Source organism: Dermacentor silvarum, chromosome 3 (genome assembly GCF_013339745.2).
Source record: "Dermacentor silvarum isolate Dsil-2018 chromosome 3, BIME_Dsil_1.4, whole genome shotgun sequence".
NCBI classification, from domain to species: domain Eukaryota; kingdom Metazoa; phylum Arthropoda; class Arachnida; order Ixodida; family Ixodidae; genus Dermacentor; species Dermacentor silvarum.
In genome coordinates this window covers 141,630,137-141,655,986 of record NC_051156.1, presented here as the reverse complement: position 1 = coordinate 141,655,986, position 25,850 = coordinate 141,630,137, and the positions used below count along the sequence as shown (strand labels likewise).

General features: G+C 46.5%; 1 protein-coding gene across 1 annotated transcript; it reads left to right on the top strand.

Annotated features, from left to right (window-relative positions):
- On the top strand, positions 1-23,952 carry LOC119444826 (uncharacterized). Its single transcript, XM_049663677.1, has 7 exons — positions 1-191; positions 4,310-4,389; positions 7,882-7,986; positions 10,172-10,222; positions 20,289-20,351; positions 22,528-22,574; positions 23,743-23,952. The coding sequence occupies exons 1-7, from the start codon at positions 83-85 to the stop codon at positions 23,765-23,767; spliced, it is 480 nt and encodes a 159-aa protein (XP_049519634.1). The 5' UTR covers positions 1-82; the 3' UTR covers positions 23,768-23,952.
- The last annotated feature ends 1,898 nt before the right edge of the window (positions 23,953-25,850 follow it).

Sequence of the window (25,850 nt, the reverse complement as noted above, 5' to 3'; positions counted from 1 at the left end):
GGCTCGGCCGTCAGTCCGCGCGCTCACTTTCAGTCCTGCAGCCGCGCAAGACGCACATCTCGGCACATCCGTCATCGCCACTATGGTTGCCACAGCAGCGGTTCACGCAGGTCTCGTGATTTTCACTGCCGCGGTGTTGCGACTCGGGGCAGCGGAGAACGAAGAAAAGTTCACGTGCGTCCAAATGAGGGGTGAGCGAGGCTGATGTACATCCCATTTCTGTCTTGATATCTCTCCCCCCCCCTCCCCCCCTCCCCCCAACCTCCTCGTATCGTGAGACTAGACTTCAATGCATGACTGAATGTTGTTGTTGTTGCCTCAAACCATGGCTCGTACCCAGAGGGGGGATTGGCCACGCTGGGTTGATTGAAAAGTACCAAAATACCAAAAAAAAATAATACCAAAAGGGGTAAAGGCAAACATGAAAACGGAGAAATAGGCAACTAAACGCTAAGAGAAATTTTGAGAGGGCCTATCTATATACATTTAGGGTGAAAAAATATATTACAAGGCGATTGCTCACTTTCTTTCTTTTCTTTCTTTTCGGGGAAGACGATATTTGTGGACTGCCGTAATCGTTTGTAAGAGAAATGCACCGTGCCGAATTTGTCTACCAGATACGGGGGTATTTCAAAACCGTAGGTGCGAAGCTACGGCTCAAGAGAAAGGAAATAATATATTCAATATAGGTACAAACAGAAACTGAATAAGGAAGGAATCGACAATTTGAAAGTAATATTGAACTTTGGCCTTCATATTCCCTTCACATAATCATCATCGTACGCATAATTAATGTAAACAAAACTTGGGTATAATAATCTTTTCCATCTAAACTGATTTCGTGTTTGTCTTTAGTGTCCCTTTATTATATTAAAAGTTGCAAATTCAGTAAGCGAAGAGCACCTGAATAATTGAATCTCGAATGCTTAAGGCTACAGTTCCGACTTTGTTGGTATGGCATGTTAGCTAGTATATAGTCCGTTGTGTGTGTCCTGCTTTCTGCTCCTGTCTAAAGTTCTTGCCCTAAATACTAGTTAACTCTAATTATGTGTGGTGATAAAACGACGGCGAGCAGTTTTCGCAGGGCTGCACCTGCCGTTAAGAATTCCTCAAGAGATGCATGCAGAGAAAGAGGGAGAGCTCAGCAATGAATCCTGGAGTGGTTTGGCAGGCGGCATGCCTATCATGCTACTGCACAGGGACATGTTCAAAAATTAAATAATATGGCCACATTGCATGCCTTACAACAAACACAAGTACACTACAACATGCAGAAATCTAACTAATTAGCGTATTTTATTGAGCCCAATGTTTTTTCAGAAAGTATCAAAGTACCTTCATCTTGCGGGACCAACTAGGCGTCCCGCAAGATGAAGCGAGTAAACTTTATTCAAGAAGGGAAGGGTTATTGTGGAGGAGCCCCCAGTTGTTGCAGCCAAGCACACGTCGTATAGATCAAGGCGTGACAGTCTTAGAGGCGTATTCAATGCAGGCGTTAAAGATTTTCTTTCTGATTTGGGCAGGCTGTAACACCAGATTAAGCGGGCTATGCTTTCCCGTACGCCGCACGGAGGGTACAGGGAGATACTGTCCGTCATATTTTACATAGTAAATATATTGTATTAGCCACAGTTAGCCGGACCCAAAGTATACATACACGATCACGCCTGTCAAGGCCACACGGCCCTTAAAAGTCGCACATTAGATCGTTACTGTAAATAAGTGAGTACTGTTGGGGACTCTGAGTCGGTTCAGACAGCACGTTATGAACTCCACGCAAAGCAAGACACAAAGACTCATCCGTCACTCATATAGGCAAAGGTATCGGGCGTTGCCTTCTACAGTCGATGTGCTGAACCAGCAGTACAGTCTCCATGTATACATTGCCTGCGACTCCCTAGTGAGAGGGCATGCACTGCCGAAAAACACTGTGCAGAAAAATATTAGGATGAAGATGCGTGGCCGAACAGGGGACGAGGAATCAAAGGACGACGAGAATACCGCTGTACTCGAGGTCGCGGGATCGAATCCCGGCCACGTCGGCCGCATTTCGATGGGTGCGAAATGCGAAAACATCCGTGTACTTCGATTTAGGTGCACGTTAAAGAACCGCAGGTGGTCCAAATTTCCGGAGTCCCTCACTATGGCGTGCCTCCTAATCAGATCAGGGTTTTGGCACGTAAAACCCCATAATTTATTTTTTCGCTGTACTCGATGGCTATTCTCGTCTTTTATTCGTGCGTCTGCTAGCCTCGACGGCACTTGTTTATTTTACTACGCGGAAACAGGCAGAAATCATTGCACGCCTTTGTGGATGGAAGGTCACCGCCCGCACTCTAACGGTTCATTCGGCTAGTCGTTTTCGAGTTCTCTGGCGGCGCACTTTACATTCTGATTGTTGAAATCGAGTGCTCTGAGCACATCCGCCTGCTTCATTCAGAGTTTGGAGCGCTCGGAGACGCTCTTACCATCAAGCTGGAAGCGTAAGCAATATCCTGCAGATTTTCGGTCACGTGGCTTCTCCGATTGATCTGGGAGCAGCTGAACGTATATTTATTTTACCCTCAGGGTCTTCGGCATTAAAGAGGGGAGTGAGAGAGAGAGAGAAAAAATAGAAGAGAGGAAAGGCAGGGAGGTTAACCAGACGCATGTCCGGTTTGCTACCATGCTCTGGGGGAAGGGGGTATAGGGATGAAAAGAGAGAGGAGATAGAGAGAGCACAGTTTCTTGCACATTTGAAGGTTTGCACCAAGTCTACACACGGTCGCCCAGACCTGTCGACTTCAGGTACTGCAACAATGCTTGCGTCGCTTTCTGTGTCATCGGGGCGTACCGCCATGGTCCAAGGATCTTCATTCCCGAAAATAGTCTAGAATCTAGTCGGTTCAATGCTGTCTGGAGAGCTTCACGCTCGACGTCGTACGGGGGACAGAGACATAAGACACGGTGCATTAAAGAGGGGAGTGAGTTACACAAGAAACAATAGGGCAAGTAACGTGCGAGGTTATACACAATATTTGCTAATTATTCAATGCTAGCTGAGAGCTTGTTAAAGGCAGTAGTGCAACACAGCGTATCATAAGCAAAATAAAAAACAACTAACGTTAGTTCACACAAATGCTTGCTATTATGCAATATTAGCTAGTGCTTCTAAAAAATTCACATTAATTAAGGATGCAATATCAGCCCGAAGTTCATTCCATTATTTCGTTGTGCATGCCAAAAAATACTGTAAAAAAACGCTGTGTTACCTGCACGAATTCTAACTTCAGGCTGATGAACACTGCAGTGAGATAAGTAGTAACGTCATGACATGAACATCGGATGTAGAGTAGGGTGGTAACATAGTTTGTGAAAAAATCACAGCTCAGAAATCCTTCGTCGTGTTGCCAGCGACTGAATACCCAGATTTGATTTCACTGAAGATACGCTCACAGCACGGTTGTCGTTCCTAAGAATAAAACCAGTACAGCTATTTTGGATTAGTTCGGAGGGCGCGTATTAGGTTTTTCTATGGAAGAGTGACAGAAGTTCCGGTGAAAGCATCCCAGCAAGTGCTTGGCTTTGCTAATTACGTGTTCAACATGATGATTCCATGTCAACCCTTCGTTCGTTCGTTCGTTCGTTCGTTCGTTCGTTCGTTCGTTAGTTAGTTAGTTAGTTAGTTAGTTAGTTAGTTAGTTAGTTAGTTAGTTAGTTAGTTAGTTAGTTAGTTCCCATGTTTTCTGTGTGATGAGGTATATGCGAAATACAAGAAGTAGACTTTTCCACGCTATTTGGGTGCTCTAGACAATATGGCCGACGCCTGCTCACAGCACCATTGACCCGAGGGTACAGGCTTGGAAACCGGGAGGATGTAGAGAGGAAGAGACGGTGGCAAGGATAGCGGCTCCAGCTGCATGCGCTCCTACATTTTCCCACTTCTATAGCCGACTTAGCGACCTTAGCCGGCTCGAGTGGATCAATTAGGATATATTGAAAAGCGCTCTTGCCCAATTTCGTGTACCCCCGCAATTCCAAGTCGCTGAAATCAGTACCTTATTGGGCTAGGGCCTGAATTCGCAAGGAAATAGCGCCTCTTTCTCTTCACAGTAACTCTCTCACTCTCTTTACAATCTTGAGAGGGCGCCGCGCCCTTGAAAACCGTGTTGTAGCGCGGTAGGAAGCAGTCGAATTTACTACTATTGGCTTTTGCGCTATCCAATTGAATCTGTTATGGGTATATAGGTTGTAGCTGATGATACTGAAATCAAGAAGTGAGTTCTTACCATACGTTTTGTTCACCACGTGTGACCCATTGCTGACGCAGTTGGGACCGCCTCGCGTGAGTGCGTGAACAACCTGTTCCACAACCTTCGGGTACCTCTGGAGATGGACACTGCCATTCCTGTAAGTACACATTGTCGTGCCAGTCATTCTGCCGGAATAGCTCTTCACGCGCTCCTGATGTGCTTCGACATGTGTCGTCGTCCCCGGCATTGCTTATGTGTGGTTTATATAGGCGAGCAGTGTACATTTAGCGCGGGTCAAAATGAGATTTAATTGAGTAGATGATTCCAGTCTTTCGCTGTCTGTACGAAGAAAGAGTTAAGATGAGCGGCGGTGCGAGCTGGAGGGGGGGGGGGGGGATAAACAGCCTTTGAATGGTTATGACGGGATGAAGTTCGATGCGCAGGTATGATGTCTGTCTGGTGAGGCAACGAGTGATAAAACTTGTAAAAGAGACATAGCCTTGCTGTCTTGCGGCGGTGCTCGAGGGTTGGAAGGTAAAGAGATGACTTAAGTTTAGTGACGCCAGTGTGGTAAGAGTAGTTGGAGTGAATGAACCTTGCTGCGCGATTCTGTATAGATTCTAGTGCTGTTGCCAGGTGTGGGGAAAGGACACAATATTTTTTTATATATATTTTTTTACGTGTACTCCGAAACATGTGGACTCAGTAGAAGTGCCTACCGAAGTGAAGAAGACGAGCTGAGGGCAGGTGGCACGGGAGCTGGAAGAAAAAAGAACAGAAAACGACGAAAAAGAAGTGCTACGTGGGGAACTTGCGGAGGAGCTCGAGCGGCGAAGCCACGGTGGCAGCAGATCGGGTGCGACGCTCGGGAAGAAGAGCTCGGGCCGTGGTTCCTGCTGCGTCCGAGTGACCAAGGCGTGCCTACCCAGGCCAGATGCGGAGGCCTGTTCCGGGACCAAGGACGAGGCCTGCTGAGCGGCTCCTGCCAGGGCGCAGTTGCTGAGGGCTGTTCTTGGTCGAGGCCTACCGAGGTGCTGTCCGCGTGGGCCGACCCTGGGTCGCGGTCCTCGTGAGTTGCGGACGGACAACGCAGTGGTGTCCTCAACTTAGCCAGGCGCCGCACACGGTAGCGCAGCCGTGTGCCGGCGGCGGTTCCAGCAGCAGCAACCGTGCCACCTCTGCCTCGGCTCGCCTCGACGACCGTACCGCGGCAACGACAAGCGAGTCGATCGTCACGACCGAAACCGTGAGATGGTTTTTTCGGAACTCTTGACGCGCCGAACGGTGGTGTAGGACTGAGCGTCACGTACATCGGTGTGCGCGTGAAAATCCGCTGTGACATTGTTTTGTTTTCTTTTCATTTCCTTTCCTTGCGCATCGTGTGTTTGAAAGAAAAACATTTTTTTTTGCCTACTAGCGTTTCTTGTGCGTTTTTCTCGTCTGAAGACACACAAACAAGTGACGAACGTCCATAATCATCACAATTTCTGGCGTCCGCGAACAGGACGAAGCTCTCATTCTATCTTAGAGCCTCACGTTGTTTGTGTGCAGTAGACGAGAAAAACGCACAAGAAACGCAAGTAGGCAAAAAAAAATGTTTTTCTTTCAAACACACGATGCGCAAGGAAAGGAAATGAAAAGAAAACAAAACAATGTCACAGCGGATTTTCACGCGCACACCGATGTACGTGACGCTCAGTCCTACACCACCGTTCGGCGCGTCAAGAGTTCCGAAAAAACCATCTCACGGTTTCGGTCGTGACGATCGACTCGCTTGTCGTTGCCGCGGTACGGTCGTCGAGGCGAGCCGAGGCAGAGGTGGCACGGTTGCTGCTGCTGGAACCGCCGCCGGCACACGGCTGCGCTACCGTGTGCGGCGCCTGGCTAAGTTGAGGACACCACTGCGTTGTCCGTCCGCAACTCACGAGGACCGCGACCCAGGGTCGGCCCACGCGGACAGCACCTCGGTAGGCCTCGACCAAGAACAGCCCTCAGCAACTGCGCCCTGGCAGGAGCCGCTCAGCAGGCCTCGTCCTTGGTCCCGGAACAGGCCTCCGCATCTGGCCTGGGTAGGCACGCCTTGGTCACTCGGACGCAGCAGGAACCACGGCCCGAGCTCTTCTTCCCGAGCGTCGCACCCGATCTGCTGCCACCGTGGCTTCGCCGCTCGAGCTCCTCCGCAAGTTCCCCACGTAGCACTTCTTTTTCGTCGTTTTCTGTTCTTTTTTCTTCCAGCTCCCGTGCCACCTGCCCTCAGCTCGTCTTCTTCACTTCGGTAGGCACTTCTACTGAGTCCACATGTTTCGGAGTACACGTAAAAAAATATATAAAAAAAAATATTGTGTCCTTTCCCCACACCAGGTTATATTGGTATGGGTCCCACACTTAGCATGCGTGTTCAAGTTTGGGTCGAACAAATGTTAAATATGATAGTAGTTTTACTGAAGGAGGAACAAGATGAAGATTACGGCGCAGGTAACATAGAACACGGTTTGTTTCATTGCTAATGTTGCAAATGTGTGAAGACAAACCGAGGTTACTGGATAGGTTAACACCTAGGTACTTATAAGAAGTGACGGCACATATTTCAGCACCAGCGATAACGTATTTAGCTGAAATAAATGATTGGCGACGGTGGAAAGCAAGTAGCGACGTTTTATTGACGTTGAGAGACATTAGCCAGTTATTACACCATGTTTCTATGATGTTAAGGTCGGACTGGAGAGAACGAGAAACAGCGTCGTTAGTAATAGGATGATATATTACGCAATCATCAGCGAACAAACGAATTTTCTAAGAACAACCTTTCGGTAAGTCGTTAATGTATATTAGGAAGAGTAGTGGTCCTAGGACAGTGCCTTGCGGCACACCGGAGATAATGGGTGATGTATTAGACGAGCATTGGTTAGCGAAAACTAACTGTTGACGGTTAGTCAGAAAGTTGCGTACCCATTGGAGAACAAAAGGGTTAAGATTTAGACGCGATAGCTTCAGGAAGAGTCGTTCATGAGGAACCTTGTCGAATGCCTTTTGGAAATCTAGAAAGAGGGCGCGCCCTCTTTCTAGATTTCCAAAAGGCATTTCCAAATTTCTAGATTTCCAAATTTCTAGATTTCCAAAAGGCAAAAAACGTCTACAGGTACGTTTTGACCAAGATGTGAGTTTATGTCATTAACGAACAGAGCGAGTTCAGTCTCGCAGGACATGCCTTTCTGAAAGCCGTGTTGATTAGGATTGAAAAAATTAGCGGATGTTAGGAACATTAGAATATGAGAGTAGATTATATGCTCCATTAGTTTGGAACAAACACTGGTGAGAGAAATTGGACGGTAATTGTGGCACGATGACGCTGGCCCCCCTTTTTTTTTGGCACTGGAATTATCTTACCTATTTTCCAGTCCTGCAGCATCCCTCCAGATGATAATGATTGCTGAAAGATATGGCACAAAATTACACTAGAGATGTGCGCAGTGTTCTTAAGCATATGCTGTCACTTCTGCGCTGAAAACAATTTGGCGTGCAATCTCGAAAGAATATAAGTTTGGGCTTGTTGGGACTTCATACTTGTCCATCTGGCCAAGTGTGAAGTGATACTTTTGTCTGCTAACGCTCTTTTTTGTGCTCTTTGCTTTTGTCACCGCCGTTGCAGTTGCCTAAGGGATCTACTGAGAGAGTGAAAATACTCGCCACGGGCTGCTTGGCTCTTCGGGCTCTCCACAAAATTCCAGAGTTTGGCTGCGTGCCAGCGTCGTCGGTGAGCATGGAGAGAAGGCGCGAAGGAGGGGAAGTTTTCTTTTTCTTGGTTTTCTGGTTCTCTCATTCTCTCTCTAGACCTCCGTCCTTCCAAGTACTGACAGTGAAATGAGACGCTAGAGCGTCTGAGGTCAGAAATGAGATAAATGTGACAAAATGCAGTACTTTGTGTTTGCGTTTCGTTTGACCTTGAGCTGGGTTCTTTTCTGTGCCTGAACTCGTAGGCGCCAACATCTCCTAAATATCATAAACTAAGAAAACTGACTTTGGCCAAAATAATAAAAATTGCAGAAACCATCAAAGATGATTGTCAATGTGAACGAATAGCTGAACGCATTTCGAAAGTTCTTCCCTTCGTTAAAGAAACGACGCGCTCGAAATCGCATATTTGTGGCAGCGAGGATATTTACTTAGTATTTATTCATTTATTGCGTGATTCCGTATTTAACAGATTTAACAGATCCGTCAAGCCGCACATCTGCAGTGGTATAGTACAGCTGGTTATACACATAAGTCAATTCATGATACGTGTGTTGTCTCCGGCGGCGCCAGCGCCGGCATGGAGGGTAACTAGTTGACAACTTCCTATCGCACCGCAAGCACAGGAGAAGAGGGTGGCAAGAGAAGGGGAAGGCTGTCCTTGAGCGCTCCACCACAGTATCTGAATCTTTAGACTCCCCGAAGCTCTCTCGCGACATCACGTGCGTCTCAGAGAGTCATATTAGTTGTCCTTTGGCGACGAACGCTGGCCGCCACTAAGTTGCGCGACAGCCAAAGTCATTTGCATCGGCGCCTTTGTGCCAGCGGTGGAAGTCCGGTCACCACCGACCACCAAATTCCGGGCACAAAGGCGGGCGAAAAAAGCCACAGAAAGCTATTCGCTTTAAGGCTCATAAGCTCCTCTAGGGCACTACCTTTCGGTTACTGTTCGCTAATGGCCAAACATGTCCAGAAATTTTAGACATTACCCCCTCATGCAATGAGTTAAACTTCGCCGCAATACCCCGACGTAGCTCAATGGGCAGCATTTTCAAAAATTATATTTCAAAACGTGAGCCGAGTTTCAAGCAGTTTTTGTTAGTAACGTCCTGATAGTACTTTCTCCTAATACCATACGCATTTACGTCCCTTAGTCGGGACATAACGCTGCGTTATTGCAGTGTTTTAGTCAGTACCAAAACACAGCACTAACGCCGCACTAAGTGCCGACAAAGTGCTGTAAACGTGTGTGTTATTAAAGGGAATTACCCTCTCGATGTTGCTATTTGAAATTTGTTAAAGGTGGGCAGATCTTGCGATATATATATATAATGTGGCCAATTAAGGTACGGTGTTGCTTGTTTTGGCACGTAAACCCCCAGACAGAAGAATAGGCTGTTGCTTGCGGCGAAGTTCACCAGATTTCCAAAGGGGACATTTTCGAAATCCCTAGGTATGCGATACTATTGCTCTTGTAGGCATGGGAATGCCGGGATGTGGTAGCTTCGGATTGGCAACGTTCTCGCAGAACTAGGATATCTTGAAGGCGCGCCTAGCTAGCACCGTTCCATGTGTCACAAAGGTTCATTTTCTATTAAACAGCACGTGAAAAGCAATTTTTGCTTGATTATTACAGCAAGAACGTGTTTTATTCAATTATAAGAATCAGTGCTTGGATGTACCATTATAAAAGTTAAAAAGTATCGGCAGGCCGCTAAATTTGGAGGACAGACGGCAAGGTCAGCACTAACTTTGCGACACTAGGTTGTCTGTCCTTGCTCTTCCTTTTTTCACTTCATTATACCCTGCAGTTGAGTAAATTTACTCGAAAATGTAATACGGGTGAATGAAAACGTTTTATGAAGATTTCAATTTAAGAACGCGTCATCTGTGCAGCTGTATCCACGCTTTAAGCGAAGGCTCGCTTAACACCAGCCAACAGAAGCTTCACACACCCATACACCGTCCATCCCATGACGTAACAGCGTTCGTTAGGAAACTCCCATAGACGGTGGCGCCAGATTTCGCTCTAGGTAATATTGTGAGAAACCCTATGCTACATACGACTTTCTCTTTCTCAGTCTCGCTCTCTTTATTAGTTGCTCTTTCCCGCTTTCCGTCATTTCCATGTGTAAATTAGCTTGTTTGGCTGTGAATTTTATTGTTGACATCTACTTTCCTTTGTCGTTGTTTTCTTTTTCCCTCAGATTGTAGAAACCTACGAGTGCGTTTACAGCAACGAGGAAAACAAGGAAGAGGTATGGCGTCCAGCAATTGGAATAAAATTATTTTTGCATGCTCTGAAGGTATTTTGCCCATGCGCTTGTGCACGTGGTATGCAGGCACATGCACGTACGCTTACAAACATACCTTCTGGTCGTTGATATAGGCCGCCATTCTTGCGGCAAAGCTCACGAGAATGGCCACATGTACTACCGCATACTGCCAAATATAGCGAATGGTAAACATTAAACTTGGCCCTCTTGGCGTAAAACAAGCATTCCTTCCGCTTTGAGGGTGGAGATGAGAAGCCTGAGGAAGAAAAACAAAAATAATAACTCTAAAAAATAAAGGCAAGCAGCTCAGTGAAGTGGGTTTGTTGGTGATGTCTTTTTTTTTTTTCCTTTTTCTTGTTTCACTTTTCGACTTTGTTTCGCATCTTTCAATAAATGGGACGCCGGGAACGTGGCAGAAAGGCCAACAACAAAGTAAGCTTGAAGAGCCCCACGACCTTAATGACATTCATTGGCAACAGCGCCTGCGCAAACATAATGGTGAAAGCAAGTACCAGAAGCGGAAATAGAGTGTAAAATGTCGCGAGAAAGAATTAAATATTAGAGGGGATAGGAAACGACAATAATCATAAAAATGTAGAACACAGGATGCCGACAAACGAAATGCACACAATGACAAAAAGAGTTACGAGATATGGTGTTGTCAGGCGGCAATAATATGGTACATTTTACAAAAATAAAGAAACAAAGAAAGAAATTAACAAAGTAACAACAATAGTTGTACCATCCCATGAACACGGCATACAAGAAATATAAAATGAATACAAAAAAAATGTGCGGCCCCGGTATGCGCCACACGTGATTTCTTTCTTTCTTTCTTTCTTTCTTTCTTTCTTTCTTTCTTTCTTTCTTTCTTTCTTTCTTTCTTTCTTTCTTTCTTTCTTTCTTTCTTTCTTTCTTTCTTTCTTTCTTTTGTTCTTTCTTGTTCCTGGCTCATACGCGCATATCCCTGGCTAATATCCGCATATACAATGCGGGTATGGGCCACACGTTATTTTATTATCGTAAATCGTGATGTCACTGACGAGCATGTGCTGTTATTGATGTCATGATCTATCCGTCATGTTAGTCATACATTCGTACCCTTCGATGCCAATTTTGCTATATACCACGTAAACGAGACGCTAGTTTTCGATCGGTTTATTTCCGCCGGAGGGTTTCTATGGTCGGACCACGAGTTTTTCAGCCTAGGGCCATATACAGCTTAGCTGTAAAAAAATAATAATAAAAGGTGCGCGCAATGTTATAAACTACCACTGTCGCATCTGTTCCTATAAATGTCTACTTCCTGAATTTTACTGGTTGTTAAGTGAATGCTGTTTCCAAGTTTGAAGTTTGAGTGCATCTGGATTAACATTTACCGACTGCACTTAACTTAGAGTAAAGGGCGAATGGTGCTGTAGTCCTTGGTTTCCATAGCCAGTTCTGCTAAGGGTATAGGCCTACGGTACGGATGGACGAAGCTGGCGTGAGCTTGGGCTTTTAACAGCGGAGCTGTTTAAGCCGGAGGTTGGCCCGTATAGCGTAGACCAGAAACTGCGCCCGGCGATGACGTCACCGCGCGTTGCCTAGCAACCAATTGGCACTGCCGCGCCGAGCTGATACGACCGCGCACCTGCTACGTCTAGCCATGACGTCACTTCGCGTCACCTAGCAACCACACGAGCCTCGCTTCGCCTAGACATGTCAACGCTTAGCCAGGCTTCGTCTTGAAGCGCGTCAGTGCGGCCAAACGAGAATCTGTTCGTCAGCGTACGAGCCGATCCGGAATACCGTGCCGAAGCTGCAGCCGAGAAAAGGTGTCGTCAAGTCGAATATCCCGAGTTTCAAGAACGAGAACGCGAGAGTCTGCGTTGTAGTATCTAGCGTTGTCGGGATAGCGACCCTGGCTGTAGCTTGGTAGATCACATGCTCCGCTGTTTGCTCCAGCCTTGCACTACTAGTGCAAGCGGCGCTCATTTTTTAACAGCGGAGGTGTTCAAGCCGACCGTCTGTCCGTGACGCGTGTACAAAAAACTGTGGGCCGATCCGGGAGGTAGTGCAGAAAGGGTTCAAGCGCAATGGCATATACCCCTGTGAATTAGCGAAGCTGAGCCTGGCTAAGTCTAGCAAGCATGGTTGGGAATACTTAAGCTTAGTCACTCATCGATAGCCAATCAATAGCTAATTCATAATTGTTCAATAATCAATAAATTCCAGAAAATGCTGGGGTGACTTGGTAGTGCTTAGTCTAGCCCAAATACGTGGCCAATATGTCGCGAAAGCCAATCGATAGCCAATAAATAGCTAATATATAATTGATAAATAATCAATAAATGCCAGGAAATGCTGGGAAAGACTTGGTAGTGTTTAGCCCAGCCTAAATACGTGGCCAATTGATCAACAATCAATAAATGCCAGGAAACGCTGGGAAAGACTTGGTAGTGCTTTGCTGAGTCCAAATACGTGGCCAATACCTTGCGATAGCCAATCGACAGCCAATCAATAGCTAATAAATAATCAATAAATTCTGGAAAATGCTGGGGATGACTTGGCCGTGCTTAGCCTAGCCAAAAAGCCAGAACTAGCTAGGTGCCCATCAGCTCCGCGGTCTCTTTAGCATTGCGCCTCCAGTGCGAGCTACGCAAATATTTTTGAGTTCGGGAGTGTCCCGCAGTAGCGTATGATTAGACTTTCTTTGCCTAATGTATTAAAGTATGAGCAGATGTTCGTAAGGAGAGTAAACAGAGTTGACCCGGAAATCTTCGAATAAAAGTTTTGTGGGATATCCATAAGGGAATGTCAGCGATATATAGTATATATATCGCTAAGATGCCAGGTGTTCAAAATTAAGCTTACGAAATTTTAAAAATCGCCTGTGGCAGTTGGCATAATTTTTATCGTTCAGTGGGGTTATTCGAAGAGGCGGACATTAGTAGCACGAAAAATCGACACATATTCAACCAATTAACAAAAATTACTAATGAACTTCTTAGTTAAATACTTTGTGACAGATATTGCAATTTAAGAGTTGTAGTCGGGGAGGTTGCAAGACGCATCCACTTGAAATGAAATTCCAGGATGACACCAGTTTCGAGATATTATTTGATAAAGTGTGGGACGAAATACATGGGCGTTCCAGTTACTTTTGTATTTCAATGCATAAAACAGCATTTTGGTCAACAAGTAAGTGGAACAACAGTGCATTTTGACGGCGAATTCGTGGCGCATATCTCCAAACTGGTGTCATTCTGGAAATTCATTCCAAGTGGATACGCCTGACAATCTCACCGGCTACAATTCGCACATTGCAATATGTGTCGTAAGGTAATTGACTAAGCAGTTAATTAGTAAATTTTTGTTAATTAGTTGAATATGTGTTTAGATTTCTCGTGCTACTAATGTCCGCCTCTTCGAATAACCCAGCTCAACGATAAGCATTATGCTACCTGCCACAGGCGATTTTAAATAATTCCGTAGAGCTTATTTTGAACACCCGGTATATCACTTTTGTGTGGAATATGTAGTTTAGTGAGATTAGTAATGGTACTTGTACCTAATATTAGGTATGCATACGACAAATGACACGAAAAAAGACAGTTGCAAATTAGTAGCTTGGCCTTTTTAGGTAGAAAGTACCTAAGCTTCATTAGTACGCTGCATACTTTTGAGAGATTTGCGTGTAGGTTCTGAACGTTTATATGCCACGAAATGCATTCGTTAAGTGTCACAACTCGTGTTTTTATGTCACTTACACTGGGAACGAAGGTGTTACAAAGAAATAAACTACCAGACCCATGTACTGGCGTGTTCCTGGCTCGGAACACAACAGCTTTGCTTTTCTTTGCGTTATTAAGGGAGTGAATTATCAGTGCTCCAGTCATGATGTGTGTTAAGGACGTCGTCACCTAAGCAGGTGATTTTAATAGTAGTGGCTGCACTTGGAGGATGCTACTATAGTCAGCATTGATGTGGATAATACCGTTAATATATAGACTACATAATAAATATCGCAATATACTACCTTGTGACACTGCTGCACAAATAAATAGGAAGTTAGCTTGTGTGTTATTGATTACAACGCCCTGTAGATGGTGTTTAAGATAACATTCGACTAAGTTCAACACGGTGCCACGTATGCCATATCTCAAGTTTCGATTACAGTACTAGATGGTCAGGCCTATCAAATGCCTTTGAGAAGTTTATGGGAATTCCAAGTGTTAGTAGTTTAGAGTTAAATGCCTTCAATATGAATTATTTTTGTTAAACTAGTGCATGCGTAGTAGACCTGCCGAAGCGAAATCCACACTGTACATTAGACAAAACTGCGCACTGCTCCCAAAATGCAGTTATTTTTCACTGCGATTTAGCGAACCCTTCTCAGTAATCATAAAGATTGGATGAGGATCGCTCACAGCGTAGCTAATTGTGCCTGCAGATACAGTATGGATGTCGACATTTGCCACAAACAAATCGAAGATATACATATGCACGCAGACAGATCATAAATCGAAGCAGTCATACTTAGTCATCAGGCGTTCTCATATAAACCACCCTATGACCCCATGTATATCTATGGAGCGCATCGTGTCACGCGTCACAGATATACGGACGGACGGACATATTTTCGATGGAAGTAGCCCTAAAATGCTTACGCATTAAAATTCGGCAGATCCCATAACTATGCGGGCATCGGTGTTAAGCGAAGCATTGTTTGATATTTGCGCATTGTTAAAACAAACGTAACGCTGATCACTGAAAAGTGTGTGGTACAAAATGGCGCAAATGAGAAATGGTGACTGAAATCACAACAATTACCTTCTTGCCTCTTATTTTTTGGCTTCTATTCGTGCACATGCATGCCCAGTGGCATTTACCCTTTCCTGGGCATTGGTCAAGATTGGGAACATACCTATTGTGTCACATGTTAAGTGTAACATACCGAGTGGCACATACCATTTTTTGGTATTGGCCAAAAATGGGGCCTTACCAATAGTGTCGCATGCTCAGTTGAGCACACCCAGTGGCCCAGGTTGTCTAATCGGCAATACAGTACACCCGCAATGTGTTAGAAAAAGGCAACGAAAGCTTCGCTTAAATTCTGAACAGATGGGCACAGCAGTTTGTAGAACAGCCGATAGCTACCGAGTCTGGGGAAGAAACTCCTTGAAGCCTGTACTGCAATTTTCGGGAGTCGAGTAAACTTATGTTTTCGAGAGCTTAACAGCACGCTATTTCTTGATCTTGCCTCTGAACGTGCGGAAACTTACGCAAATGAAATTTCGTTGAGGAATTATTTCCTTATGGTAACAATAATTCATTATATCACGAAGTAGCCGGCTGCAATAACATTGGGCTTTGTTCCGAAGGCGGATTTCTAGATTAAATGAAAACATTATTCTAAGCGATCAGGCGTCAAAGCGCTGTCACAAATTGTTTGTTAATAGAAGCAATGTAAGAGCCGGGATCACATTAGAAAAAGAAAAGCAAAGAAATACCTGTATTGAACAAACTTAGCAGGGGAGAGTGAGATAGTTTAATCCAAGCCGAAGCCGCTTGAGGTAAATGTTACTAAACTGGTCAAGCACATCAGCGAAAGAACGTGGTGATTTATATGACCCTTACAGAAACAGCTTAGGGTAGAGCGATGTTGATTATTAATATGCCTGAGAATATGGTTATTTCTGTTTTACCTCTGCTTTTCCAAGGTTATTGTAGTGTTTTATTTCGCTGAAATTGTGCTTGAACATTCGGAATTTCCCTGAACATCTTTTTGTATCTTTGTGTTTTTCCTGACGTCCGAATGAAAATGTTCATTTACCGAGAAGGTGACGACTAATACGACGACAACAACAGCTATGACGATGACGCCAGCAACAACTACGATGAAAACGATGACTACAACGGCGACAACTACGACGACGATGACCGCAAGAACAACTACAACGACGACAACGACCTTGGACGACGATGATAGCAACATCTACGACGACGACGTCAACAACAACCACGACGACGACAGCAACAGTTACGATGACAATGGCGACGACTACGACAGCAACAACTACAACGACGACAATGATCTCGGACGACGACGACAACAACTCCAGCTACGACGATGACGACTGCTACGACGACAACAGCTACGACGACGACGTCAACAACTACGAGGACGACTGCAACAACAACTGCGATGACAACGACGACTGCGACGACTACGACAGCAACAACTACAACGACGACAATGATCTCGGACGACGACGACAACAACTCCAGCTACGACGATGACGACTGCTACGACGACAACAACTACGAGGACGACTGCAACAACAACTGCGATGACAACGACGACTGCGACGACTACGACAGCAACAACTACAACGACGACAATGAGCTCGAACGACGACGACAACAACTGCAGCTACAACGATCACGACTACTACAACGACAACAAGAGCTACGACGACATCAACAACAACTACGACGATAACGACGACAACTACGATGGCAACAACAACTATGACGACGACGACGATAGCAACAACTACGACGACGACAACAACTCCAGCTACGACGATGACGACTAGAACGACGACTATCGTAACTTGTATTACATTCGGGTTCGATACAGCGAGACAGAGACGCACATCATCAAGACCCAAGGTGCGCTCCCAACTGAAGCGCCCCCTCAACGTTCTTTATTAAACTACACAGACCGTTTAATCCCACATATCTGGACGGAATTGCAAGATGGATGGAACTAGTGCTCGTAAGAATGCAATTCGATTCGATTGAATTCAATTCAGTTGAATTCAATAAAACAAGTTTTCCGCTCCGCTCCACGGCGAAGATTTTTTTCATTCCACAATCATTACTTCAGCATACCGCGACTCGGTAAGGGGTGGTATGAACGCGCTGAATGGCAACACATCAGTACATCATGTTCTGCAGCGTGCGCTTGCACTGATAAGCAGAGGCGTGCAGTGCATGTCTTTCGCAACTTCTCAGTGGACAGCCATCTAGTTAACTGGCTCTGAGAGCCAGTTCCGCGTTTCTTGAGGGCTAGTTCAGCGTCGCGCGTTCCATTTATTTGTGGACAAGTTTTGATGTCCATTTCTCCCAATGTGATGGGGCGACTGCACTATATCACTATAGGTAGTGCTTCAAGTGCTAATACCTGTGATGACGCTTCTTACTTGTTCGGAAGTATTGTAATAGCGAGTGTAAATGTTTGCTTTATATATTTCATATCTTCAGTTTTCTACCCCCTTCTTTAAATTTTTTTTTCTTTCCTGAGTAGCGCTTGAGACGATAAGGTAGCCGGCCCTAAAGAATCTTTTTACTTTGTTTCCCTTAATGATAAATAATTTTGTGCCGGCCAGTCACGACCTCCCAAATTGTGACGCAGAAACCGAGGACGGCAGCTAACGCTCTCTTCCGTTCTTTCTCTTCTGTGGTGCCTTATATACCTATTTTCCACAAGCGTAAGATAAACAGAAGATATAGGGGATAAACAAGATAAAAGGACTATCTTCTTACATTTGCGCTGCTGCGTACCTCTGTGCTTATCATTCGTTCGTTTTATTTCTCTCACCAGATTCATCGGTCACAGCGCATTCTCTTTAGATACCGTAATTGTTGCTCTAAAGCCCCCAACTTGCCGCAAATTGGGCCATCGTAAATGGTTAAAACAAAAGTGAGACGGCCGCGAACTTTCCACATATGAAGCACAAAATTCTAACTTGATGGTTTCATTTCTGGAACAGCGTCAACCTCTGCGTGTACTTAAAAAAATGTCGCAGTTTGACCCGAAAGGCGAAGCATCAATTGCGATAGCAAATTAGTAGAGGAGTACGGATACTATATTTATCAGCTGTATAAACTTGCACATGCAGCAGCATCAGCAACGCGCGGAACGGTTGTCGACGCCGTCGGCGTTTTGCCCGCGTTCACCGAACGCGCGCGGTGTTTTTATATAAATACGCATTTGGTGTCGCAGCTAAACGTCGCCTCCCCTCCCTGCCTCCCGTCCCCCCACAGCCTTTCGCGCGACGGAAAAAGTCGCGTTTGCTCTCTATGTATGGAAAGGAGGAAGGAACGTTTAATTCTGCAGCCCTTCAGAGAGCACGGCGCAGAACGCGCGTTTGCTCTCCGATGTGCGTTCGCTCCCCGTGAAAGCGCGCCTCCCTCGTGCCCTTTCACTCGCACATACAGCGTCCGGAGCACGGCGACGATTTCATCGCCGTTGACGTCATAGGGCGACGACGACGCCGATGGCAGAAATCCGCTTTGGAGTGTCCATATAATTGCTATCGCAATAAATCTGAATCAACGCGGTAAATATATCGAGAACGCGAGGAGGCACTTTGAACTTTCTTTCGCAATTATCTCACGTTCTGTTGATCTATAATAGGCACCCTCTGGTGCTTGCGTTTTAGGGGCCGAATTCACAACGTTTTAATTCGCAACCGCTCTTTGCCATGGGTCGGCCACCTTCGGTAATTATATGCCCAGCATCAGAATTGGCAGATTGTTTTTTTTTTACAAACAACTCTAGCGTACGCGGTTTTCGTGAGCATACATAGGCACAGCTTCGCCGTTACAGGGCGCTCCCGGTAGATGATATTAAGGTAAGCTAAGGTTTATACTAAAACGAAGTTACCGGATCGCTTCGCTGAGCCACTAGGGCGCCCTGAAGGTCTGAAGATGACCCATCGTGGTGACTCGGAGGCTGTAGCGTTCTGCTGCTGCTCAAGAGACCACTATAAAAAAAAAAAAAAAAAAAAACTCGCGGACAACTTTCTGTGGCAATGAAGGGAAAGCTACGGAGGCAAAGCGCGCACAAGCGAGAGCGCTTCTGAAAAGAGTCCCTCGTTTTAAACCACGTTGGTTTAGGCTGGGGAAGAGAAAACATAAACAGCTTATTAGCAACAGTTAAATAACACTACTGAGCGTAAAAGTTTACTTATTTTGTGGCTTTTCCCTTCCGCGTCTGGGCAAACGCGAAACCGTCGCACGTGAAAGCTGCGTCGATTCAGCGTCCGTTCCGAGCAACCAAAAGAACTGTCAAACGCTGCCGGACTACTTGGCGCGATAACACATGCGCGGAATCCACGCGCCCGTAGCTTTCCCTTCATTGCCACAGAAAGTTGTCCGCGAGTTATAGTTCGATGTACTGATCGCGGTGGCGACCGCGTTCTGACGGGAGCGGAATTCGAAAGAGCTCGTGTGCCGATCTTTGAATATACGTTAAATAAACCCAAGCGAGAAAAATACTTTTAGATTTATCTGGTAAAAACGTCTCCACCTCATAAAAAAGCAACTCTTACCACCAAAGCAGGCCCAATAAGCCTGAAAAAAAAATGAAAAAACACGAGTGGCGGCATTCCCTTCAAGTTTTCGAACCAGCCTGCCGTGGCGCCATGGGTTTTGATGGCGGCTGCTCGGGCAGTCATTTTCTCTTCTATTAACCTCTTACCACGAAACAAAGCAAATAGAGTTCCCAAAGTGTCCCTAATAAGTCTCAGCTGATTTAGCGTTTCTATTTAGTGTCCTTTTAAAGGTATACCCACACAATCCAAATTTTTCAGGAGACCACCACTATATGGCGTCTCTCGTAGCTCCGTGTTACATTGCGCCATCAAAATTAATAAATCAATCAATCTACCTATCTATCTATGTGTCTATCTATCTCTCTATTTATCTATCTATCTATCTACCTATCTGTCTGTCTATCTATCTGTTTATTTATCTATCTATCTATCTATCTGTCTGTTTATCTATCTATCTATCTATCTATCTATCTATCTATCTATCTATCTATCTATCTATCTATCTATCTATCTATCAGCAGTCTTGAGATGCAACGCATGTGGATACGTATTCATTTAAGTTGTCTGACACCATTGAGTATCCAAGACAGCCATCATTTTATTACTTGAGCCCAGATAACATACAAGCGATGCTACTTGGCAATCGGGTCTTTTAATGCACCGAGCCACTAAAATGTGTTTGTGCATACAATAGCGTGTTTTCTTAAAATATATTGCAGGTGTTGAGATCATTCGCTGCAAACAGCAAAGACAAGTACTTGGAGATCGCAGACAAGGTTGAGGTGAGAAATGCGGAATTCCAGAACATAAATAGTTTCTGCTGGCCCATTACATCATGCGGAAGCATGTATCTCTTTGAGCGTATAAGCCTGTAGCGCCCACCGACGCTGTAACGCGGGGCGCTTTGGTCGGCACTCCCAACCGGTGCCTTCGCGCCGACTGTCAAGGAAGTAAACAATAAAAAAGAAATGCAGCGCGTGCTCGAAGCGCAAGCTCGGCACGCGCAGTGTTGTTCCAGGAGCTTGAGACGCTGGTCGTCGCGGCCTCCGCTCGGCTGGCCGACTTCTTAGTAGGAACGACGGCACGGCTCGTTCGCCGCCGTCACGTTCTTCCTACAATGGTGACCCGGACGTGATCGGCCACGACGCGCACCGGCCACGGCGCTCACCAAGCCACGGCGCTCACCGGCAACGGCGCTCACCGGCCACGGCGCTAACCAGGCCACGGTACGAGCACGCCGGCCACGGTACGAGCACGCCAGCCACGGTACGAGCACGCCAGCCACGGTACGAGCACGCCAGCCACGGTGCGAGCACGCCGGCCACGGTGCGAGCGCGCGGTCACGGTACGAACACGCCGGCCACGCGGAGCGGTGACACGTCAGCTACTCTCACTCCTCGGACCAAGGCCCTGCGCCTAGTGCTGACTGGCCTGACCCTGGCCCTGATGGTTCAAGCGACATTTACGAGGACCATTTTCGGCTCGGGAACGCCAACAGCCCGCGGCCCCTTACGATGCGGACCGTCAGTGGGCTCTACTCGAGGGACCGTTCCACCGGGCGCCCGTGCAGCAGCTAAGCCTCACTAGTCCCACCAACGATCCGGCACCGCGTTCGATATTGGCAAGCTGCAGCGCCGTAAGTCACCGCAGCTCGTCGTTGAGTGTCCGCCTCGGCTGCGGGAGGTCGCGGGTTCGAAACCAGGCGGCCGCCGGTTACCCACCGGAATATAAATCGAGCACAAGCGACCCCCGGCCAGACGCCCGGCTTTCTTCAGGGGTGCTCGCTTGGGAGAAGCTCCGCTAACCCCGCCGTCCCCCTCGGGGGATTACTTTCGAACAACCCTTCAGCCTGCAAAGGTGGTTACATACAACCCGGCCTGCGCGGCTCAACCTCGAGTGATGCATCGATGCGCTGCCCACAGCGCGCGCAATCCCGCACACTGGTAACCTCCTCTCAGGGGCCCACAGCTCTCGCGCCTGTACAAGTACTACGCCACAATCACCTGGACCGTACACGACCGTCTCCTGGAGAACTTCATCAACCGCCCTACCCTAAGCACCGTGAAGAACGACGTCCCCGTTAAGATCTCCAAGATCGCCATCAACCAACGGGAGAGGCTTCGCTCCGACAACGGCAAGTTTGTCTTTGAATGCACGGCCCTATCGACGCGCAGGTCACCAATGCAACCATCGTGCTTGGTTCCATTTTCGAGGACACATGCACGAGCAACGCCCAGCGCGAGCCTCGCGGGGCCTCGCGGGGCCTCGTGCAGCCAGGGCCGCTACCTCTACAAGCCATCCGAGCCCGTGAGTCTCAAGTCCAAGCACTGACCTGCGGCGCGGCCGCCGGCCTCGGCTAGCCCTGCGACTACTCCGAGCCGTGCGTTTTCGCCCAGCTGAACGGCGTCTGCACGGACCATCTGATCGGCGACTGTGCTCTCGAGTTTGTCCGCTCGCTGGACGGCAAGACCTGCGACAAGCTACAGACCATCGCCGGAAACGTATTGGACAGCCCTGCAAGGCCAACAGCGAATGCCACACTGCCGGAGCCGCTTGCCTCAAGGACGTCTGTGCGTGCTCCAGCCACAGGTGAACCTAAGATACAGGCTGGAGTACAAAGATCCAACTTAGCTTCTCTCACTTCCTTCATCGACGTTCCGTCTGGGCGGGGAGCCCTGTAGCGCCCACCGACGCTGTAACGCGGGGCGCTTTGGTCGGCACTCCCAACCGGTGCCTTCGCGCCGACTGTCAAGGAAGTAAACAATAAAAAGAAATGCAGCGCGTGCTCGAAGCGCAAGCTCGGCACGCGCAGTGTTGTTCCAGGAGCTTGAGACGCTGGTCGTCGCGGCCTCCGCTCGGCTGGCCGACTTCTTAGTAGGAACGACGGCACGGCTCGTTCGCCGCCGTCACGTTCTTCCTACAAGCCCTTATCACTGAAGATCCTTCATATCTTTTCAGTCATGCTTTGGAAGCTGGCATGGGACCAGGAACAAGGCTCATCCAAGGTCTGACCTCGAACTACCCTCTATTATTTTTTGTGATATTGCTAAAGAAAGACACAAAAGCTTTTTTTTTTCTTGACTTGTCTACAAACTTTCTGCTCCGATCTGGTGTTTTCATGTCATAGACGAAACGCTGTACACATCTGTATAGTAAACTTTTGCAATGAACTTAACCGCGTATAAATTCACAGTTATACTAAGCACTTCGTTACAAGTAGACTAAGGTAAACAAAAACACTTCACTTTACCAGCCAGCTCTTGTAATTATCTGTTTTGAAAGCTGATCGCTTGGTTTAGCACTTCTTCACCGAAGACACCAGGAAACTTCTTAAAAAGTGCAGTAAATGTGAAGACGCAATTTCCTCTCCAACGTATTATTCGTCGCTGAGGGCATACTTCACAATTTCCTCTCCAACGTATTATTCGTCGCTGAGGGCATAATATACTGCACAGAACTGGCGAATAAGCCCCTCGACTATACGTAAAATTCACGAATTAACTTCCCAACTTATGTATTTAGCATGCACGACGTAGTGACAGCAATTCATTTACAGAGGAGATTACGTATCGGTCAATGGCTGGCAATAAGGCGTCGGAGTCACAATTGACTCTTCTGAAGGCGATCACAGGGTGGTTGTTCCGATCGTCAACAGACCGAAACACCGCATTGCACTGAACAGCCAGAACAAGCACCATTGTTGTTGTTGCCCACTTCATTGTGTGGTTCATACCCACTTCTGGTAGTCTGTTCTTCACGCGAGCACACAGTCCTCTAATCCACATCATGAAACATGTTTGCTTTTGCCATAAAGCCATCCAAATATAGTAGTAATTGTAGTAAGTAGTAGTAGTAGTAGTAGTAGTAGTAGTAGTAGTAGTAGTAGTAGTAGTAGTAGTAGTAGTAGTAGTAGTAGTAGTAGTAGTAGTAGTAGTAGTAGTGTAGTAGCAGTAGCAGTAGTAGTAGTAGTAGTAATAGTAGAAGTAGTAGTAGTAGTAGTAGTAGTAGTAGTAGCAGTAGTAGTAGTAGTAGTAGTAGTAGTAGTAGTAGTAGTAGTAGTAGTAGTAGTAGTAGTAGTAGTAGTAGTAGTAGTAGTAGTAGTAGTAGTACCCTCAAAAGCTATCAGAATTGGTATCGCAGGATTTCACTGAACCTAATGCCACCTGCTTGCAGAATCTTCAACAGCCATCGTGATTAGGCCATACATCACTCGGAGCCAGCTTTGTGGGCCCACGAAGAACTCGCCGGCCGCGCTCGAGACGCATTCTAGGCACTAATTGCTCGGCGCGCCAATCAGCCCCAACATGACGTCACCGGACGTGCCTGCTTGCCAGTAGAAAACGAGGATACGCAAGAATTTGGTGAGAAATAAATGAGACCTGCTGTGCCTTACCGTTGTTCTTGTTATTTACATGAAAAGTAGGAACATGCTGGCACAAGCAGCTAATGCCGGCTACTCCGTTTTACATGAACGAGCGCTGAAATACACCGCTAGTCATACAACACAAACGTAAATACAAACACTAGAAATGCACTACAATTACACAAAATGTCACAGCAGAGAATACTTAGCTCAGACGACTGTTTCAAAATGAAAATACATACATACATACATACATACATACATACATACATACATACATACATACATACATACATACATACATACATACATACATACATACATACATACATACATACATACATACATACATACATACGCCACATTCACTGGCGAATATGTACATGCCCTTCTAATCATAATTTACACTATGACTAATGTTCAAAAATTGGTTAAGAGCAACAAGTACACGATTCTGGTGAGAAACCTGTTTACCACAGTCACAACAGCTGCCTTAGACTCACTGCGCTGCAATAAAGCTTCATCAATTTCCACAGAAGTGGATTAATTGATTACGAGCATTTGCAACGTCCTAGAAGATTTTTCTACATGTTCATATGCGCTATCAGTTTCACAGGGGTGTTTCAGCACGGCGAAGTCGACATTGAGACTTGTCTCTTGTAGTTGGTACTAAGTAACAGACAGTGGATAACTTTTTCAGGCCCCTGTTGAGTTCTACCTGTATACGAAATTCACAAAGATCGTCGGTTTTTAATGCGTTATTGTTGCTGGTCTTCACAAAAAAATTCGCAATTTCGCCCACAGATGCAGCATTGAAAGTAATAACAAGGCTTGGCGTTGTGTTTGGGCACCTCACACGGTGTTCTAACAATACGTGGACAACACGCCAACTATACGCTACAAGGATAACTCTTTTCCTAACAAGGATTATTTTTTAAATTTTGTACACCTTTTTTTTTACATAGTTGGCCATGCAATGAACCACCAAAAAGCTTGCACTAGGCGCGCAATGCTTAAGAGACAGCGGAGCTGGTGGGAATCTAGGTAGTCCTGGCTAAAGTCCCTAGATTTCCTGCTCTTTTTTAAGTAGCAACATCAACTCCATCGGCCGCCATTATCTTCCTAGATAGCGTGCGCCCGTCAACGGCCGCTGCTATCTACGCTGCTCGCAGCAGCGTGCAAGTACTTGCGTTCGTACGTGCAAGTGAACCGCGTTAGGAAGAACATGGCTGCCGGAATTATAGCCGCCCAATGAAATTCGTCGGCGACACTTCAAAGCTTGTCGCTACTTCAAGAAAGCAAAAAAATATCTAGGGACTGCAGTCCCGGCCTTTGCTAAGATTTTCCCAATTTTTCAATAGTCTTTCCTAAGTTTTGGCAAGTTATATCAAGCTTTTAATCGTATTACAAGTTTTTTTTATCGAGGATCTGCTATGAAATTCTCGGCGTCTGTCGATCGCATTCTCGCCTGGCCGCGCGACGTGATTCCCGGTAAGTGGCCTCCTCCTCGGGAGTGCGGATATTGCTCAGCCTCCCCATCGCTACGTATGGCAAACTGCCGCTGACGTCACAGTCAAGCCCCACCGTCCAACCCATCTCACGGAACGTCATGATTCAACTCAGCTATGCGCTGCGCGCAGTGTCTAGGCAGGTGGGCGGAGCTTGGCGGAGGTCTAGCGAAGCGGCACGGAGTCTTGCTAGGCTATGCACAACTGTTCCAGCGGTTGCTAGGCAACGCAAGTGACGTCATCGCTCAGCGAGGTTTTTTTGTTTGCGTGTTACGGACTGACGGTCAGCTTAAACAGCTCCGCTGTTAACACCTTCGTTAGTTCAGAGGGGTATGTGCCATTTCGCTTGGACCCTTTCTGCACTACCGCCAGATCAGCCCACATTTCTGGGTTCAGCAGACACATTACGC